Here is a 22,196-nt window from a genome sequence, read left to right on the forward strand (position 1 = left end):
CGAAGAACAAAATCCCAATCGTGAAGCACGGGGGTGGCAACATCATGGTGTGGGGGTGATTTGCTGCAGGAGGGACTGGTGCACTTCCCAAAAGAGATGGCATCATGAGGTAGGAAAATTATGTGGATATATTGAAGCAACATCTCAAGACATCAGTCAGGAAGTTAAAGCTTTGTTGCAAATGGGTCTTCCAAATGGACAATGACCCCAAGCATACTTCCAAAGTTGTGGCAAAATGGCTTAAGGACATCAAAGTCAAGGTATTGGAGTGGCCATCACAAAGCCCTGACTTCAATCCTATAGAAAATGTGTGGGCAGAACTGAAAAAGCGTGTGCGAGTAAGGAGGCCTACAAACCTGCCTCAGTTACACCAGCTCTGTCAGGAGGAATGGGCCAAAATTCACCCAACTTATTGTGGGAAGCTTGTGGAAGGCTACCCGAAAGTTTGACCCAAGTTAAACAATTTAAACGCAATGCTACCAAATACTAATTGAGTGTATGTAAACTTCTGACCCACTGGGAATGTGATGAAAGAAATATAAGCCCAAATAAATCATTCTCGCTACTATTATTCTGACACTTCACATTCTTAAAATAAAGTGGTGATCCTAACTGACCTAAGACAGGGAATTTTTACTAGGATTAAATGTCAGGAGTTGTGAAACACTGAGTTTAACTGTATTTGGCTAAATTGTATGTAAACTTCTGACTGTCGGTTCACACACTTTTTTATTTCCTCATCGACTACTGGCACTCCAGGTGCGTGCCTTTCCAAATCATGTCCAATCAATTGAATTGTCCCCAGGTAAACTCCAATGAAGTTGTAGAAACATCTCAAGGATGATCAATAGAAACAGGATGCCCCTGAGATTAATTTTAGAGTCTCATAGCAAAGGCTCTGAATACTTATTGATGTAAATAAGCTATTTCTGTTTTTTTTACATTTTTTTTTTATTGTATATACAGTATGTGGGCTATTGTGTGTAGTTTAATGAGGGGAAAAAAATGAATCAATTTTAGAGTAAGACTGTCATGTAACAAAAAGTCAAAGTGTCTGAATACTTCCCGAATACGCTGTATCTCTCAGGTATTCCCATAGCTCCCCTTCCTTTGTTCTTCCTTTAGCAATCAGATCCTCCATTCTCCATTACAATCATCTCCAGTGACACACCCATAGAAATCCTATAATTCACTATTCTATATGTCATACTATGGACTTAAAGGAAGGGAACTCTGTTACTCCTCCACTCCCCAACCAAGGTGCAGGAACTGATGAGCTACTGAAATGAAGAGAAAGTTCAGCAACTCTTGGAGGACAGGAGAAGTTCATAAAAGTGCATATTTTTTCCTGCTGAGTGAATGGTCCTCTGTGACCTCATCAGTAGCAATCTGAACTCTAAGCTCAGCAGAAATCCCTTTCTGAAAGCTTTCATTAACTCTGCGTGCTCAAAATCCTTAGCTAGCTAGCCATTTAATGGGATGTCTTCACTGAATAACTGGCCAAGAAAACACTGTGTCTTTGCCTTGAACTATCCATGCCCAATCATCTCTACTTATCAGACGCAGATGGACAATATGCCATGCTTTGTGTATCTCTGCAGTGTTCATTAGTGTATGTCTGTTTTGTTGTCTTTTCTCTGCTGCACCAGTAGAGCAATCTGAAGACATCCTTGGACTGGATACAGGAGAGTCTTTGTTGACTGTTCCGGTCCCTTTCAGCACCCTAGCACTCTCAGACACTCCAGGTAAGGTTGTGTCCCTTTTTATTTCTAAAAGTACACTTCAAATCACTTACCCCACATAGAGCATCAACACGACATACTGAGATGCTGCATTCGTATATCCACTCTGGAAATCTACTCCGAGTTCAGAGCACTCAGGTTTGAGAGTGCCAGAGTGCAGAATAACTGATGCATTTACGAAAACATGTCATGCCTGTTGTTTTTGACAGGTGCCAGTAAACATCAGGCTGAAAAACAAACGCACCCTTGGAATCCACACACAATTACTGTTCCTTAGTGGTCATGGCAACGTTTGGCTGTTTTAGTAAGTGGTTGTCAAAAAACCATTCCAAGCCTAATCTTCTTTTAATTAAGTCAAAAATGGAGCTCAAAATAATGCAGTACTTCATGTTGTAACATGTGGGATATTGCTCTAAGAAAGCCAAAGTACTGGTAATCATGTTGCTAGCAGTGATGTACAGTGCTCTCTTTCCCAAGTTAAAGGGGCTAGAGTGGACTTGTGCTGTGCCTTGGTCCATGACTTAACTGTAAGTACAGAGTGGAGAGGCAGGAAGAGAGCAGATGTGTGCATGTGTTGTGTTGGGAGATGACCTGGTGTGTAGAGTGGTCTTTAGGGGGAACCCCAGATAGTGGATGTAGCTACTAGACAGCTCTCTCTGTGTAACTGGGTTATGCATCTGGTGTGAAAATAATGTTTAGGGTTTTGTGGCTGTGTGAACAAACGTCTCGATGTATGCAAGCTATTCTAATCGCTTGTTAACTGGCTTGTTGGAATGTGATGGAAAGTTGACCTTGTTGGTTTTTTAGAACTTTTCTTCAAAGAGAACGGTTCCACTGCAAACAGTTTCTCTGCTTGAGGTGAACCTTTCATTCATCTGTAGGGTGCTATTTTTTCTTTATTTAGCTATATTCTAATGTGTCTCTCTCAGATTCTTTGTCTTAATGTCATTCTTCAGCCATTCTGTTATTATCTTTGTCTTATTCATCTGTAATTCATGAATTTATCCCCAACCTCTTTCATTTCCCAATTTTCTCATTCCCTCCATCTCTGTTTTGTTTAAGCTACTGGTACGTAAAAAAAGAAATCTATGGTTTTAGTTGCATTTCTTATATCATTGATTACAAAACCCTTGAAAGCTAATGTAAAGGTCAATAGCTTCATTAAACAATTGAATACCGTTCCAGTTCCTTAAGGCTCAATGGTGACAATGTAAATACCATGGCAGGTTATCTCCATGGGGGCTGTCAATCACTTCTGACTGGAAAGCTGCACTTGATAAACAAACATTACGTCTCAGCCGTATCAGGTTATTTGGAACTAGGATACACTATTGGCCAGTAAATATAAATTAATCAGCAATGTTTAATGTTTGCTCCCCATGAACTAGGAAACGGGCCTTAACGACATGAGTGGGTTGAGTGGTTATAGTTGTAGTACAACAGCTTATCTGTATAGGCCTATATGTAAGCGATAAATAAGGACATTCTGTACATTCTCTGAAAGTAATAGATGACACAGGCTTGGAGGACGTGCAGCTGAGTCCATCCATGGAGTGCATATTAGTTCCAAAAAATGTACATTAGCTTATCTATATAGGCCTATATTTATGAAAATGTATACGATATTGTGGTCTCTGTCCTTGCATCACGTTATGTGCTGGAGGCTCAGCTGTACCATCATTTTCCCGCATTGAACACCCATCCTCTCACATTCCCTATTGCCTAGTTCCCTTGCCCTCAGTCCTATTTATTATTTGTCCTTCACCTTCTCCTCTTCTCTCTCTTCCTTTCTTCACCCCTTTTCTCCACCCTCACAAATTCCTTAATTGCTTGACCATGTCAAATGCAGTATTTGCTAGCTAGAGTGTTGCTGCCACTCACTTTTTCTTACTGTTCTCTCCCTTTCCATTTACTCTTCCTCGCTCTTCATTTCTCTCTGGGCCTTTAGAGAAGCTTATTGAGGGACTGAAGTCCCCAGATACACACCACCTGCTCCCTGACCTCCTGTCCATGGCTGATCCCTTTGGCAGAACGGTGGTGGAGGCTGTTAATGGTATGGTAAAATACTTTCACTCCTGGAGATTTCATTGCTGTACACACTTTGTTACATTTGTTTTTCCCAATGTAAATGTTTTACCGTGGAATGCTCCATCGCAATATCCTCTGTCTACCCTCAGTGCACCCTTTCTTCCTCTCTCCCTCTCTCTGCTTCCATTTCTCGTTCTCTTCCTCCCCATCTCCCTCTCTCTGCTTCCCCCTCTCCTCGTCTTTGTCTCTTCCTCCCTCTCACTACATGTACAGTAGTGGGTCCAGCAGAGAACTCTCTTTTGAGTCTGGACACTCTGATCCCTGGTCTGGAGGCTCCTGTGTCCCAGTCTGAGACAGATTCTACACTGCTTCATGGTTAGTTTCTGTCTCACAGCCAATGCGACACACAATCTAGATGCTTCCAAAATTGAATGCCACAGTGGAAGAAGGTTATTTAGATCTGACGAAACCAAAATGTTTTGGTTTCTGTTATTACTGATAATACCACCTGCCTCGACACTGGTCTTTGATCATTGTATAAGGTTTTCAGAGGACAGAGTGGAGTACAATGAGACTGTCTGATTGATATTTTGAGTGTCTGTCTACCCAGCTAACAGTTCTAGGGAGATTGAATGTAATGTTACCCGTAATGTTCCCCTAATGTGTGTCCAGTTTTCCGTTAGGGGAACATTCTATCTACGTTAGCAAAAACCTTCTGTCAACCCTTTTAACATATTTTGGTGTGAAAGTTAGGAGAACATTCCCTTAATGTCTAGAATGTGGTTACAATGTTCTCAGAATATTCTACAACGTTATAGATGCTTTTTATGGAACGTTGCAAGAACATTTGTGTCCACTTTTCTCAGGGTTAGGAGAATATTCCATCAACATCACATCAAACATACACAGAACGTGGTTGCCATGTCTTCAGAATATACACAATATTCATGTTCTGTGTATCAGTTGTCAGGACGTTGCTTGATGGTCCCAAAGAAACATTCTCCCCCCCCAATTTTTTTTGTTACACATCACGCCTTGTTACTGTTGCCAAGCCCATTGAGGCCCATTGCGTGCAGATCAACCTCCACTTAGGCTAGTAGATTGAGCACTGTGCTCAACAATGCCTGCGAAAGTGGTTTAAAATGGCTAATAATCAAAACCACAAAGCAATGTAAAACAATAAGACATGATCACTGAAAGTAACTAATCAAACGTTCAAGTAGATCTACCGAATAATAACAGTTTTGGAATTGATAAAAGGAAGTTGAAACTAAGTCATTTTTTTTATGCTGGACTTCATATTAGTGTTTGTGAAACCCCAAAAGAAGTACTGAAGTACTGAAAAAGCTGATGCAGATAGTTACCTCATTTTTTTATGGTTTCAAAGGAAACCTCCCCATACCCCGACTTACGGTTGGATACTTTGATGTTTAGTGCCACTATGACCATACATTATATACTATGACATTGAGAGCTATTAGGAACACACATTATTTTTCATCCCTTTTCCTTGGCGCTTACAATCTAGCTATTATTTACCTTTATTTAACTAGGCAAGTCAGTTAAGAACAAATTATTATTTTCAATGACGGCCTAGGAACAGTGGGTTAACTGCCTGTTCAGGGGCAGAACGACCGATTTGTACCTTGTCAGCTCGGGGATATGAACTTATATGAACCTTTCGGTTATTAGTCCAACGCTCTAACCACTAGGCTACCCTGCCTCCCCATTATATTATACATGATACAGTAATATATTTTGGCCATATCCTGGAGATATCCTGAACTAAACATTCCAGTCTAACCCTTGCCCCCCCTCCCACTCCTCTGCCCTCCCTCCCACAGATCCCCTGCTTGGGGAGGACTCTCTGCTGGGTTGCTCTCTCATCTCTCCCCCTTCTAGAGTCTCCTCTCTCTCCTCTGCTCCCGCTTCTGCTGGCTTTAGGTCTGTTCTGGAAGAGTTTGACCTGGCATCTGGGGGTTCCACCCAGTTTCTATCAGGTAAGGCTCTGTTTCCAAAATCACACGCCCACAACAAGCCCAAACTGGACCACTTAGTCCCACAATTGGAGAGGCAGAAGTGCTGCCACTTATACTTGATGTATAGGAACAAATGGTTTGGTTCTCCCTGTTAGGAAGCTAGCTGTTCTCCCTGTTAGGAAGCTAGCTCTTCTCCCTGTGAAGAGAGACAACTACACTAGCAGGCTACTGACTTGCAGTCTAACTCTAACCCTCTGTAGTTGTGTGGCACACTGCTCTGTAACTCGCCTTATCTGCTTCCTCCTCTATCTCTCTCCCTTTCTGACATTTATTATTATTCTTCCTTTATACTCTTGGTTGTGCTGCTTGCTTTACTCAATGCTTCTCCCAAACACCTTAACCTCCCCTTCCTCCTTTCTCGGCTCCATCTTCTGCAGACTCTTCTGATCTCCTGATCCCAGGCTTTGAGCCTCCACCCAGTGCAGAGACAGGCAACGAGGATGAGTTTGACCCCATCCCTGTCATGGCCTCCTCCCAAGGTAAGCCCAGTGGGCTTCCAGCCTTCAGACCAGAGGCAGGGACAAGCAGGGAGTCTCTGTCCTGTCCCACTAAGATTGCCATTCATACCTCAACCAGGGTCAGAGGAACTCTGGGATTTGATTCCGGTCAATGTCCTCAGTAGTGTATTAAACCCTGTTCCCTCTTCCCCTTGTAGATTTATCTGAGTAGACATCCTCACATCCTTTGTGTAGTTATTCCTTAACACTCTTAGATTGTATCTGGAGAGAAATTCCTCTTCCTGTCTTTCTCTGTCTTCTGTAACCTTATCTTCTCTCCCTCTTTTCCCTGGTATCTGTTATTTCTTACTTACCTCCCTTGCTTTTCCCCCCTGTCCCCCCTGCTTCGCCTTGGCCCACCTCCCTACCGCCTTCCTCTCTGTCCGGACAGTTTCAGGAGGCCACTCTCGAAGTAACAGTGGCAGCTCTGAGTCCAGCCTTCCCAGCCTGGCCCGCTCCTTGCTCATGGTGGACCAGCTCATCGACCTGTAGAGGCCGGTGGGGAGCCGGGACACTAAAGAGAGGGGGAGTGGGGGGATGGAGTGACGAGGTAGAAGTATTGATGCTGGAGAGGAAAATAGACCCCACCATTAGTCGTTACACCCCTACACCATTCATCACCAATGCTTGTTCCATGGGAACTCCTGCTGTCATTCCGAACGCACTGGGCGATAGAGTTCTAGAACCATAATCATTGTCCTGTCTGTGTTTGTCCCATCATGCCTCTGATATTGATTCCCGTCATGTCCACCACTTTTCTCCTTCCCCCCTCTGCCCTCTCATTTCATGCTCTCACAGCATTTAGGCCTATGTTCTGTTGCCTTCTGCGGTCATCATGGCAAACAAGTTCATGGCACACTGCTTCTAGCTTTTGCGTTCATGGCACCCTAACAATATAACTTTTGCTTTCACAACACTAACTTTTTCTAGCTTTTGTGTTTGTCACTCTAACTTGATCCAATAGTTCTTCTTTCTGTAGACCAGGGTCAAATGTTTCACCATGTTTCACTCCTATCTCTCTGGTCAGTCTTGTCCTGTAAGCAACCAGATAATTCCACTCTTGTTAGTAGATGTAGTTATGGTGGACAAGTAGATGTTTTGTCTCCTGCCTTTCTCCGGGGTTATATTTATATTTCACTTGGATTATTATTTGCGCACATTCGGTAACAACAATATCACAACATTGATTTCTTCTAAACATCTAGAGTTGTACTGTAGAACGTTGAAAAAATGGTTGTCTGTCTGCCAATTTAGTTTCCCACACTTCGGTGGCTGAGTTTTTAAGGGATTGTGTTTTAACCCTTAGCGTGAGGTATCATAGCCGGCGTGATGGGATAGATGTCAATATCTAAAATGACAGATTTTGATCAAAAATGACTGATTACTCCACCAGCTGGTCCAGAGATTGAGCCTCCCTGTGGACGCATCCTCCCAGCTGCCATTAGCAGAGCACTGTAAGAGCCACCAGGCATATCTGTCTTTGGTCAAAATGAGCTAGGAAGTTATTCAAAAAAGTTATAAGTTAGCACCAACATATTTTAAGACTTTTTAAAGCCTACATTAACATAAATATGGAGCTAACATTCCCAAAGGAAGAAGCTAAGATTTAAAAACACCAGCTTGGCTCGGGACTCAGCTGCACATTGACAACATTGATGCTTTTCTAAAGCATTTGCTTGTTTTCCTCTCGTTGACCTCTCCTTAGCCTGACTATACAGACCGTCGGTCAATATCATCCCTTTCATTTCAGCCTGTTTGTGCCCACGCAATCCTTTCATTCTATTCAAACATGCATTCCCACAGAAAGTCCATTCCTACTTGTACATATATCCTATATTCCAGTAATTTATCAGCCCTACATAGTGTAAATGTATGTATATCTGCAATACCCACAGACTCTGATCCAGTGATCATACATGTGGTTCCTCTCGTGTATAAAGTTAACGTTACAAAACATGTATGTCCTCTGTTACTCATCGGTCATCATATCGTACATTGTGAAAAAAATATATAGAAAAGTTTATTTCATATATAGCTAATAATAAATGTGAATATGAATAGAGTGTTAGAGAATGAATGTATGAAATTAATATCATTATAAATAAAGATTCATATATTTCAATATAATTCTTAAGATGACTATTATAGACGAATACTTTGTTTTTCCTGTGCAGCTGTGTTTTTTCCACCATATTTCTCCCCAGATTCCTATTGTGACATTATCATAACATACAGTTATGACAATCTTAGCTTTGATCTGTTGTTGAGGGTTGGGTAGGATTTCTCCTTCAAGTAGTGTCTATTAACTTACCTTGACCTAAGGAGGGTTTTATTGCAAACAAAGTAGTTTGTTGTACATTGGGACCGCAACCCAGGGAGCTTTACCATGTCTTATACTGTACCATACTTAATCACGCTGTACAAAGGCAGAGAACTACAGCCGTTTCTGAAATAGTGCTCTACAAAGCCGTGCTTTCTCCACGCAGATTTTATATTATCAAAAAGATGCATATCGAAGCATGACCGTGTTGTTGAATGTTCTGTTGTGTTGGTAGACAGTGTTATCATCGGTGTGTGAATGTTTGAACATACAGTAATGGAACTCCTAGCCAGTCTGACTCGTTGGATGTGATGCGGTTGTGTTGTTGTCTAACTTCGCTGCAATAAGTGACATCAACAGTGATGTTTGTGTTGACTTCGTCACATTTGAAAAGCACAGGCCCTCTTAAATAAATAGCGCTGAGTCCACTCTGTTGCCCATAGAGGAAGCCACTGTTTTTGAGAGCACATCGGTGTCTCTCTGAGTGGACCACTAGACTCAGTGATCTGACTGAATTAGAGGAAAGGAAAATATTGGCTATCAGACAGAGAGGGGCAAGCACTACACAGGACTCAACACTATGACCACATTCAGATCCTATGAAGATAGGAATGCTCACTATACATTTCAAGGAATTACAGATAATTGCTCTACTGCAGTTTTCCAAACAATGCATGCCAAGCAACAGCACTTATTGGCAGTATTCTAAAATTCAATGTTGTGTCACATCTATCTCAAGCTGAAGTTCACATCTTATCCCCTCCACTACTGTACAGTCTAGTCATCTGCAGATACTCATGAGGCTATTGACCTATGCAATCTTTGCTTCTTCCTGTAGACACCACTGTACTGTTGTTCTTGGTAAAGGTCTTGCCCTCCAGGTAGTTCAACTTGTGTTGTTGTGAAAAAGAGATCCTTCATGTTGCCCAGTTGTTTTTGCCAAAAGTGGAAAAAGCTATTTCTGATGACCATTGTTCTCCTGAATGTTCTGGATCTCTGTCCGTCTATATGACACCTAATCCCTCTGAATGTTCTGGATCTCTGTCCGTCTATATGACACCTAATCCCTCTGAATGTTCTGGATCTCTGTCCGTCTATATGACACCTAATCCCTCTGAATATTCTGGATCTCTGTCCGTCTATATGACACCTAATCCCTCTGAATGTTCTGGATCTCTGTCCGTCTATATGACACCTAATCCCTCTGAATGTTCTGGATCTCTGTCCGTCTATATGACACCTAATCCCTCTGAATGTTCTGGATCTCTGTCCGTCTATATGACACCTAATCCCTCTGAATGTTCTGGATCTCTGTCCGTCTATATGACACCTAATCCCTCTGAATGTTCTGGATCTCTGTCCGTCTATATGACACCTAATCCCTCTGAATGTTCTGGATCTCTGTCCGTCTATATGACACCTAATCCTGCGTCAGCGCAGTCATTTCTGTGTGCACCTTCTATTTTTGTGAGATAACTAAAGAGTTACAAAGAAAGGGATGTTGAATAAACATATATATGTGAATGTACTTTTGTTTTGACTATTGATTGAGTGACTGAAGGGAGTTGATTGCTGAGAATTTGACCCTGTCATGGTAGTCATGTGGTTAACGTGATTTATTGGCAGACAGATTGATTCAGATCGAGAGGGGCGACACATTTAGCTAGCTGTTATCTTTTAGACACTCACTTCTACTAATGGGGATCCTTAATAAATGCAAATAAATACAAATTCTCAAGTACAATCAATTAAATCATGTACTGTGAATTAATCACAACTTATTATCATATTATTTACATATGCGCAGAGGTTTAATTACATTTGGGGGATGACATTGAGTAGATTTCATACTCATTATGCAAAATGATGTTGAAAAAAAGTATTTTCCAAACGTTGAAGTTAGGTTCATTTTAAGTTCTGAATGAAAAATGAAATTACGTAATTTACAGAGGGTGAAAATATGTATTTTTTGGTCAGATTTCAGCTGCAAATTTCATCTCAATAAAGTAAGCAATCTATCACATACTTTTTAAAGTCCATTTAGTATAGGACAGGTGAGCCAACTGCAACATAGCATATTTATTATTGCTCCCATCTGTCACATGCACTTACAGTACCAGTCAAAAGTTTGGGCACACCTACTCATTCAAGGTTTTTTTTGTCTTTTTTTTTCGATCTTCTACATTGTAGAATAATATTGAAGACATCAAAACTTACGTAGTAACCAAAAAAGTGTTAAACAAATCCAAATATATTTTATATTTGAGTTTCTTCAAAGTAGCCACCCTTTGCCTTGATGATAGCTTTGCACACAAAAAAAAGAAAAAAGATTGACTTCAGATTATTTTTGTCATTGGCCTGCACACAATACCCCATAATGTCAAAGTGGAATTATGTATTTTTACAAATTAATAAAATTGAAAAGCTGAAATGTCTTGAGTCAATAAGTATTCAACCCCTTTGTTATGGCAAGCCTAAATAAGTTCAGGAGTAAAATAAAAATTTGCTTTAACAAGTTCCATATACTCAGTGTCTAATAATAGAGTTTAACATGATTTTTGAATACCTCATAGAATTATCTTTAAGTTCCCTCAGTCGAGCAGTGAATTTCAAACACCAATTCAACCATAAAGACCAGGGAGGTTTTCCAATGCCTTGCAAAGAAGGGCACCTATTGGTAACAGACTTTGAATATCCCTTTGAGCATGGTGAAGTTATTCATTACACTTTGGATGGTGTATCAATACACCCAGTCACTACAAAAATACAGGCATCCTTCCTAACTCAGTTGCTGGAGAGGAAGGAAACCACTCAGGGATCTCACCATGAGGCCAATGGTGACTTTAAAACAGTTAGAGTTTAATGGCTGTCATGGAATAAAACTGAGGATGGCTCAACATTGTAGTTACTCCACAATACTAACTTAAATGGCAAAGTGAAAATAAGGAAGCTCATACAGAATAACAATATTCCAAAACATGCATCATGTTTGCAATAAGGCACTAAAGTACAACTGAAAAAAATATGGCAAAGAAAGTAATTTTATGTCCTGAATACAAAGTGTTAAGTTTGGGGTAAACACAACACATCACTGAGTACCACTCTTCATATTTTCAAGCATGGTGGTGGCTGCATCATCTTATGGCAGACCCTGCCCAGGTACTCCTGGTGCTCGGGAGGCCCCCCTGTTCCAGCAGCCTGTCGCAGCCCACCGCGTGGTCTCCAGTGTGGGGCAGCAGGCTGCTGTTGGCTCGGTGACTGTGGGGCCCCTGCACTCCTGGACCATTGGAGGCAGAGCTATAGTGGACCCATTCCTCAGGGCCCCCTTATACCCCAGATGCCCACAGGGAAAGTATTTTATATATGGACCCCCACCCCTTATCAAAAACCAAAGCTGGCCTCCCAGGGAGGGAGGTGATCTGTTGAAGCCTGGCCCAGGCCAGCCCTGCTCTATATCCACCTGTAGAGGTCATATCCCAGTACCAGTGTGCAATCTAGATTGCTCTGTCTCCCTCTGTTGAGGATGTCATACTATAGGTAGACTGACTGTATTTCTGTACAATTGCAGTATTAACAATGACTTGCTCTATCTTGCCCATATTCTACCTGTTTTGCTACACCCTTGTTCTGCCTCAGCTTTCTGATTCACCTTCAGATGAAGCATTGCGGCACTTTATTTGCAATACATTAGGATTTTCAGGACACATCGAACCGATTTAAACTATTTTGAAACCGAAGATTGTCCAGGATTGTTTTACTCTAAAAGTACTGATAGTAATCTACATTTTCTGAATTAGAGAAGTCTCCCATGTAAAGTAGAGCTCAAGGAAAAATGTGTTTTTTTGTTGAATGGTTTTAATTTAAAATGTTGATATAATTTTGTCACATTGTTTTTAACACCATGTTAATAATATACTAATGTTGTGTAAATTACACTGCTTTTATATGGTTAGACTTGATATACTATTGAAGTACTAAATTACATCAGTTGAGTATTTGCCTGATTAGCATGTGACATTTGACCTCTGTGTGAAACGTATGTAATCTACATCTACTATTCCTTACATTGTAACCGTTGTTTTATGCAGTTTCCTTCTTCAAAGGTCAGCATGGAACGGTTTTATAAGAAGTAGGGCTGTCAGAGTTAATCAGTTTACTCAAGTTAACTTTTTGTAATTTGACTTCACATTTTTTTAAATCGTGATTAATCGCATTGTCTTAAAGCGTTCAAAATACACTAAAAACATCCCAATACAGCTAAAAACAACAATGCAATGTAAAAACAAGTTGACATTATGATTAAAGAAAGTGTGCTTTCTCAATTCACCAAATTTTGCAAACCATTACTTTAGACAAAATCAAGATGTCAATATTTGTGAAATGTTTGTTTTTTTAATGAAAAATCTTAATTTGAGCAGATTTCTAATGTGCAATGAATCACGAATAATCACAGCAAACCCTGTGATTAAATCAATTAATTGTTTTTATATTTTGACAGTCCTAATAAAAATATATGTTGTCAAAAGAATGAGGACTTTGAAAGGCTTATCTTAAAGGATACTTAAGTTTGGTCCATAACCATAGCAGCAGCCTCTATATTGAATTGTATGTCTTAGTGACTATGTATAAAAATGCACTCTAACATATAGGAGGAACATTATGTTGAGCCCAACAGACTGCAGCTTTGTATTGTATGCCTATTTACCTATAATGCAAAATAACCTACCTACAGCAATGATTCTAAAACCTTTTCAACCTACAGACCATAGGAAAAGACATGGGTCTCGATGTACCACACTGCTGTAAACTAAAAGGATTTTTCATGCACTGCTGTAGTAGGCCTATTACTGATAATGTATTCAGTCACTTGACATGTCTACCAATCTGATTTGAACATTCATTTTAACAATATGCTTATTTAGACATCATTTGTCAAGTGGCTTTCTTACCTTTAATGAATCAGTTGATTGGATTATTGTTTGGATCCCAGAGTAATCAGTCAGAAGGGTATTTTAACAAATGTAGGCTTAATACAAAATGGAATTGAAGAGTCTTATATGGGTGATTTATCCAATGCGAGCAAGCGTGTCCTCAGCATCCCCCTCATCATTTTGAAATTGCAACAGAAATAGCGGTAGTGGAGTGATCTACTTGTCTATCAGACTTAAGGAGTTGATCGAGGGGCAGCTCACAGAACCTCAGCTCTCCCTTGAGTATGTGTGCCTGGTTCTTAGCCCTGGCAGAGGAGGTTATGTCATCATGGTTGGGCCTTTTCTTTTACTGCCTCCAATCCCTCTGCCACCAAGCTCAGCTAGTAGTTACGGTTGGCTCTGTGTTTGGCCACATGGCATGCTTCAGTTCTCTCTCCACAGGATTGTGGCTGTGTCTGCTTCTCAGTGTCATTATATGACAGCGTTATACTTTTGGCTCTATACTCCAGCATTTTCAATTTGAGATAGAATGTTTCGTATTAGGCGACAGTACAGAAGGTCAGCTTTTATTTGAGGCTGTTTTCATACCAACAGTATCTGCTTTACCATTTAGAAATGAAAGCACTTCATGTATGGGGCGGCAGCTAGCCTAGTTAGAGTGTTGGGCCAGTAACCGAAAGTTTGCTGGATCGAATCCTCGAGCTGACAAGGTAAAAATCTGTTGTTCTGCCCCCGAACAAGGCAGTTAACCCACTGTTCCCTGGTAGGCCATCATTGTAAATAAGAATTTGATCTTAACTGACTTGCCTAGTTAAATAATTTACTATTTTCTACATTGTAGAATAATAGTGAAGCCTCAACTATAAAATAACACACATGGAATAATATAGTAACCAAAACATAAACAAATCAAAATATATTTAATATTTTAGACTCTTCAAAGTAGCCACCCTTTGCCTTGATGACAACTTTGCACACTCTTGGCATTCTCTCAACCAGATTCACCTGGAATTATTTTCCAACAGTCTTGAAGGAGCACTTTTTGGCTGCTTTTCCTTCACTCTGTGGTCCAAATCATCCCAAACCATCTCAATTGGGTTGAGGTCGGGTAATTGTGGAGGCACTCCACAATCACTCTCCTTATTGGTCAAATAGCCCTTACACAGCCTGGAGGTGTATTGGGTCATTGTCCTGTTGAAAAACAAATGATAGTTCCACTAAGCGTTTCACCAGATGGGATTGCTAATCGCTGCAGAATGCTGTGGTTAAGTATGCCTTGAATTAAAAATAAATCACCATCAGTGTCACCTGCAAAGCACCATTATACCTCCTCCATGCTTCACTGTGGGAACCACACATGCAGAGATCATCCAGTAACCTACTCTGCGTCTCACAAAGACATGGCGGTTGGAACCAAAATTCTCAAATTTAGACTCATCAGACCAAAGGACAGATTACCACCGGTCTAATGTCCATTGCTTGTGTATCTTGGCCCAAGCAAGTCTCTTCTTATTATTTGTGTCCTTAGTAGTGGTTTCTTTGCAGCAATTTAACCATGAAGGTCTGATTCACACAGTTTCCTCTGAACTGTTGATTTTGAAATGTGTCTGTTACTTGAACTCTCTGAAGCATTTGTTTGGGCTGCATTTTCTGAGGCTGGTAACTCTAATGAACTTGTCCTCTGCAGCAGAGCTAACTCTGGGTCTTCCTTTCCTGTGGCGGTCCTCATGAGAGACAGTTTCATCATAGCGCTTGATGATTTTTGTGACTGCACTTGAAGAAACTTCTTGAAATGTTCCGTATTGAATGACCATGTATTAAATCAATGAAGGACTGTCATTTCACTTTGCTTATTTGAGCTTTTCTTGCCATAATATGGACTTGGTCTTTTACCAAATAGGGCTATCGTCTGTATACCACCCCTACCTTTTTACAACACAACTGTTTGGCTCAAACGCATTATGAAGGAAAGAAAAACCCCAAATTAACTTAACAAGTCACACCTTTAATTGAAATGCATTCCAGGTAACTACCTCATGAAGCTGGCTGAGAGAATGCCAAGTGTGTGCAAAGCTGTCCTCAAGACAAATAATCAAATTTCTCCTTTGCTAAGATAATCCACCTGACAGGTGTGGCATATCAAGAAGATGATCATTACACCTTGTGTTGGGGACAATAAAAGGCTACTCTAACATCAAATCAAAGTTTATTTGTCACGTGCGCTGAATACAACAGGTAGACCTTACAGTGAAATTCTTACTTTCAGGCTCTAACCAATAGTGGAAAAAAGGTATTAGGTGAACAATAGGTAGTGTCGTGGAAAATTGCAAGATTATGTTATAATGTTTGTATTGCATTTTAATGGTTGTTTTATTCGACAGAATAGAGTATTGTGTGTGTGTTCCACTGAGGATGGGCCTCTATGATATAGCACTGACAGAGGAGATTTACGATGTCTTTGGGTGATAAAACCTAAAGAGCATTCCAGATTGGATGAGGTAATGGTTTTGTACTATGAAGTAACAGGAACAAGATTAGAACCTCATCCGAGGGACCAAACTCAACGATAATTAATAGCGAATGTTATCTGGCTAAGGGATATTCCTTTCTCAAGAAAAAGTATTTATTTGTGAACAGTTCCTAAGATCTGTGGTTCGTCATGTAAGTTGAGAGGGGTGTATCTTGGCTATAAAATATCTTTGTATTTTTCTGAGGTCACTTTTCAATGGTTCATTAGAGATAGTGCATCATTGAAAGTCAAAAGAGGCTATTGCAAAGCTCTTATTATTATTATTAAAGATGTAATTTAAGTATAACTCTGACTGGTGTGTAGTTTGTAACTCTCCTCATTTGGTAAAGCAGAAAAATGCCACCACAGTAGGTAAAGAAATAAAACAACAGTAAAAAGACAGGCTATATACTGTAGTGAGGCTATAAAAGTAGCGAGGCTGCATACAGACACCGGTTATTCAGGCTGATTGAGGTAGTATGTACATGTAGAAATGGTTAAAGTGACTGCATGTATGATAAACAGAGAATAGCAGTAGCGTAAAAGAGGGGTTGGCAGTTGGTGGGTGGGACACAATGCAGATAGCCCGGTTAGTCAATGTGCGGGAGCACTGATTGGTCGGCCCAATTGAGGTAGTATGTACATGAATGTATAGTTAAAGTGACTATGCATATATGATAAACAGAGAACAGCAGCAGCACACAATGCAAATAGTCCGGGTAGGGGGTAAAAATTTGAGAAGCCTTTTTGTCCTAGACTTGGCACTCCGGTACCGCTTGCCATGCGGTAGTTGAGAGAACAGTCTATGGCTGGGGTCTTTGACAATTTTTAGGGCCTTCCTCTGACACCGCCTGGTGTAGAGGTCCTGGATGGCAGGCAGCTTAGCTCCAGTGATGTACTGGGCCGTATGCACTACCCTCTGTAGGGCCTTGCGATCAGAGGCCGAGCAATTGCCGTACCAGGCGGTGATGCAACTAGTCAGGATGCTCTCGATGTTGCAGCTGTAGAACCTTTTGAGTTCCTGAGGGAGAATAGGATTTGTCGTGCCCTCTTCACGACTGTCTTGGTGTGTTTGGACCATTCTAGTTTGTTGTTGATGTGGACACCAAGGAACTTGAAGCTCTCAACCTGCTCCACTACAGCCCCGTCGATGAGAATTGGGGCGTGCTCGGTCCTCCTTTTCCTGAAGTCTACAATCATCTCCTTAGTCTTGGTTACGTTGAGGGATAGGTCACCCTGCCAGGTCTCTGACTTCCACTCTATAGGCTGTCTCCTCGTTGTCGGTGATCAGGCCTACCACTGTTGTGTCTTCGGCAAACTTACAGTGCCTTGCGAAAGTATTCGGCCCCCTTGAACTTTGCGACCTTTTGCCACATTTCAGGCTTCAAACATAAAGATATAAAACTGTATTTTTTTGTGAAGAATCAACAACAAGTGAGACACAATCATGAAGTGGAACGACATTTATTGGATATTTCAAACTTTTTTAACAAATCAAAAACTGTAAAATTGGGCGTGCAAAATGATTCAGCCCCCTTAAGTTAATACTTTGTAGCGCCACCTTTTGCTGCGATTACAGCTGTAAGTCGCTTGGGGTATGTCTCTATCAGTTTTGCACATCGAGAGACAGAAATGTTTTCCCATTCCTCCTTGCAAAACAGCTCGAGCTCAGTGAGGTTGGATGGAGAGCATTTGTGAACAGCAGTTTTCAGTTCTTTCCACAGATTCTCGATTGGATTCAGGTCTGGACTTTGACTTGGCCATTCTAACACCTGGTTATGTTTATTTTTGAACCATTCCATTGTAGATTTTGCTTTATGTTTTGGATCATTGTCTTGTTGGAAGACAAATCTCCGTCCCAGTCTCAGGTCTTTTGCAGACTCCATCAGGTTTTCTTCCAGAATGGTCCTGTATTTGGCTCCATCCATCTTCCCATCAATTTTAACCATCTTCCCTGTCCCTGCTGAAGAAAAGCAGGCCCAAACCATGATGCTGCCACCACCATGTTTGACAGTGGGGATGGTGTGTTCAGTGTGATGAGCTGTGTTGCTTTTACGCCAAACATAACGTTTTGCATTGTTGCCAAAAAGTTCAATTTTGGTTTCATCTGACCAGAGCACCTTCTTCCACATGTTTGGTGTGTCTCCCAGGTGGCTTGTGGCAAACTTTAAACAACACTTTTATGGATATCTTTAAGAAATGGCTTTCTTCTTTCCACTCTTCCATAAAGGCCAGATTTGTGCAATATACGACTGATTGTTGTCCTATGGACAGAGTCTCCCACCTCAGCTGTAGATCTCTGCAGTTCATCCAGAGTGATCATGGGCCTCTTGGCTGCATCTCTGATCAGTCTTCTCCTTGTATGAGCTGAAAGTTTAGAGGGACGGCCAGGTCTTGGTAGATTTGCAGTGGTCTGATACTCCTTCCATTTCAATATTATCGCTTGCACAGTGCTCCTTGGGATGTTTAAAGCTTGGGAAATCTTTTTGTATCCAAATCCGGCTTTAAACTTCTTCACAACAGTATCTCGGACCTGCCTGGTGTGTTCCTTGTTCTTCATGATGCTCTCTGCGCTTTTAACGGACCTCTGAGACTATCACAGTGCAGGTGCATTTATACGGAGACTTGATTACACACAGGTGGATTGTATTTATCATCATTAGCCATTTAGGTCAACATTGGATCATTCAGAGATCCTCACTGAACTTCTGGAGAGAGTTTGCTACACTGAACGTAAAGGGGCTGAATAATTTTGCACGCCCAATTTTTCAGTTTTTGATTTGTTAAAAAAGTTTGAAATATCCAATAAATGTCGTTCCACTTCATGATTGTGTCCCACTTGTTGTTGATTCTTCACAAAAAATACAGTTTTATATCTTTATGTTTGAAGCCTGAAATGTGGCAAAAGGTCGCAAAGTTCAAGGGGGCCGAATACTTTCGCAAGTTACTGTAACTTCAAATGGCTGCAGGGGCAGTATTGAGTAGCTTGGATGAAAAGGTGTCCATTGTAAACGTGCAGCTCCTCAGTCTCAGTTGCTAATATATCCATATTATTATTAGTATTGGATAGAAAACACTCTAAAGTTTCCAAAACTGTCAAAATATTGTCTGTGAGTATAACAGAACTGATATTGCAGGCAAAACCCTGAGGAAAATCTAAACAGGAAGTGGCCTCTATTTTGAAAACTCCATGTTCCATAGCCTTCCTTTGCTGGATTTAAAGGGATATGAACCAGATTCCTTTTCCTATCGCTTCCTCAAGGTGTCAACAGTTTTCAGACATAGTTTCAGGCTTTTATTTTGAAAAATGAGCCAGAACGATAACATCGCGTCAAGTGGTCACATGAGTTTTGCTTGCACAACAGAATTCGGATAGCCATTTCCTTTCCCTCTCCTACTGTGAAAGACATTTGCGGTTGATATATTATCGATTATATATTTTAAAAACAACCTGAGGATTGATTATAAAAAACGTTTGACAAGTTTCTGTGGACATAATGGAAACTATTTGGAATTTTCGTCTGCGTTGTGGTGTCCACTCTTTCATGTGGATTTCTGAACATAACGTGACAAACTAACGGAGGTATTTTGGATATAAAAATCATCTTTATGGAACAAACTGAATTTTTTTTGTGTAACTGGGAGTCTCGTGAGTGAAAACATCCGAAGATCATCAAAGGTAAACGATTAATTTGATTGCTTTTCTGATTTTCGTGACCGAGCTACCTGATGCTAAGTGTTCTTAATGTTTTATTGCGCGATCGATAAACTTACACAAACACTTGGATTGCTTTCGCTGCAAAGCATAATTTCAAAATCTGACACGACAGGTGGATTAACAAAAGGCTAAGCTGTGTTTTCCTATATTGCACTTGTTATTTCATGAATATAAATATTTATAGTAATATTTATTGTATGTAGCGCTATGCTATTCAGCGGTTGTTTATGACACTTATCCCGATAGGGGGATTGCAGCCATAACAGGTTAACGATGGTGTTGGAGTCATGCCTGGCCATGCAGTTGTGGGTGAACAGGGAGTATAGGAGGGGACTGAGCACGCACCCCTGGGGAGCTCCGGTGTTGAGGATCAGAGTGGCAGATGTGTTGCTACCTACCCTCACCACCTTGGGGCGGTCCGTCAGGAAGTCCAGGATCCAGTTGCAGAGGGAGGTGTTTAGTCCCAGGATCCTTAGCTTAGTGATGAGCTTTGAGGGTACTATGGTGTTGAATGCTGAGCTGTAGTCAATGAACATCATTCTCACATAAGTGTTCCTTTTGTCCAGGTGGGAAAGGGCAGTGTGGAGTGCAATACAGATTGCATCATCTGTGGATCTGTTTGGGTGGTATGCAAATTGGAGTGGGTCTAGGGTTTTTGGGATAATGGTGTTGATGTGAGCCATTACCAACCTTTCAAAATACTTCATGGCTACGGACCTGAGTGCTACGGGTCTGTAGTCATTTAGGCAGGTTGCCTTTATGTTCTTGGGCACAGGGACTATGGTGGTCTGCTTGAAACATGTTGATATTACAGACGTAATCAGGGACATGTTGAAAATGTCAGTAAAGACACCTGCCAGTTGGTCAGCACATGCCCGGAGCACATGTCCTGGTAATCAGTCTGGCCCCGCAGCCTTGTGCATATTGACCTGTTTAAAGGTCTTACTCACATCGGCTACGAAGAGTGTGATCACACAGTCGTCCAGAACAGCTGATGCTCTCATGCATGCCTCAGTGTTGCTTGCTTCAACGCAAGCATAGAAGGGATTTAGCTCGTTTGGTAGGCTTGTGTCACTGGGCAGCTCGCGGCTGTGCTTCCCAGTGATCACACTCTAGTATGATTCAATCTTAGCCCTGTATTGACGCTTTGCCTGTTTGATGGTTCGTCGCAGGGCAGGATTTCTTGTAAGCTTCCGGGTTAGAGTCCCGCACCTTGAAAGCGGCAGCTCTACCCTTTAGCTCAGTGCGAATGTTGCCTGTAATCCATGGCTTCTGGTTGGGGTATGTACGTACAGCCACTGTGGGGACGATGTCCTCAATGCACTTATTGGTAAAACCAGTGACTGATGTGTTGTACTCCTCAATGCCATCGGAAGAATCCCAGAACATGTTCCAGTCTGTGATAGCAAAACAGTCCTGTCGTTTAGCATCTGCTTTATCTGACCACTTTTTTATAGACCGAGTCACTGGTGATTCCTGCTTTAATTTTTGCTTGTAAGCAGGAATCAGGAGGATAGAGTTGTGGTCGGATTTACCCAATGGAGGGCGAGGGAGAACTTTGTACGCATCTCTGTGTTTGGAGTACAGGTGATCTAAATTTTGTTTTTCTCTAGTTGCACATTTAACATGTTGATGGAAATTTGGTAGAACTAATTTAAGTTTCCCTGCATTTAAGTTTCCGGCTACTAGGAGCGTCGCCTAGGGGTGAGTGGTTTCCTGTTTGCTTATTTCCTTATACAGCTGACTGAGTGCGGTCTTAGTGCCAGCATCTGTCTGTGGTGGTAAATAAACAGCTACGAAAAGTATAGCTGAGAACTCTCTAGGCAAGTAGTGTGGCCTGCAATTTATCACAATATACTCTACTTCAGGCAGGCAAAATCTAGAGACTTCCTTAGATTTCGTACACCAGCTGTTGTTTACAAATATGCACAGACCGCCCCCCCTCATCTTACCATAGTGTGCTGTTCTATCTTGCCGGTGCAGCGTATATCCCGCTAGCTGAATATCCATGACGTCATTCAGCCACGATTCTGTGAAACATAGGATATTTGTCACGTCCTGACCTTAGTTCCTTTTTTATGTCTCTATTTTAGTTTGTTCAGGGCGTGAGTTGTTTTATGTTCTATGTTTTCTATCTCTGTGTTTGGCCTGGTATGGTTCCCAATCAGAGGCAGCTGGCAATCGTTGTCTCTGAGAACCATACTTAGGTAGCCTGTTTTCCCATTTTGAGTTGTGGGCGATTGTTTTCTGTTTTGTGTGAGTACCTGACAGAACTGTTGCGTTTTATTCTACTTTTGTTTTTGTTTCAGTGTTCCGGTTATAATAAACAACATGGACACTTTCCACGTTGCGCATTGGTCTGATATTTCCTACTCCTACGAATCGTTACAGAATCACCCACCAAAAAAAGAC

The 22,196-nt window shown here is 41.2% G+C and overlaps 1 protein-coding gene across 5 annotated transcripts in view; it reads left to right on the forward strand.

The window, feature by feature from the left end:
• The window catches only part of LOC110537214 (AP2-associated protein kinase 1), a 102,629-nt gene that overhangs the window by 35,386 nt on the left and 45,047 nt on the right, over positions 1–22,196 (forward strand). The window contains exons 16-21 of one of the 5 annotated variants that reach the window (XM_021623081.2): positions 1,650–1,745; positions 3,691–3,795; positions 4,044–4,145; positions 5,615–5,770; positions 6,187–6,288; positions 6,698–10,154. In XM_021623081.2, the coding sequence (XP_021478756.2) occupies positions 1,650–1,745; positions 3,691–3,795; positions 4,044–4,145; positions 5,615–5,770; positions 6,187–6,288; positions 6,698–6,798 (662 nt within the window). In that variant the 3' untranslated portion in view covers positions 6,799–10,154. Of the gene's footprint in view, positions 1–1,649; positions 1,746–3,690; positions 3,796–4,043; positions 4,146–5,614; positions 5,771–6,186; positions 10,155–22,196 lie in introns of those variants that run through there. The other 4 variants (XM_036937218.1, XM_036937214.1, XM_036937216.1 and 1 more) reach the window with 4 other exon arrangements.

The sequence above is a fragment of the Oncorhynchus mykiss genome, chromosome 12 (genome assembly GCF_013265735.2).
Source record: "Oncorhynchus mykiss isolate Arlee chromosome 12, USDA_OmykA_1.1, whole genome shotgun sequence".
In the NCBI taxonomy this organism is placed as follows: domain Eukaryota; kingdom Metazoa; phylum Chordata; class Actinopteri; order Salmoniformes; family Salmonidae; genus Oncorhynchus; species Oncorhynchus mykiss.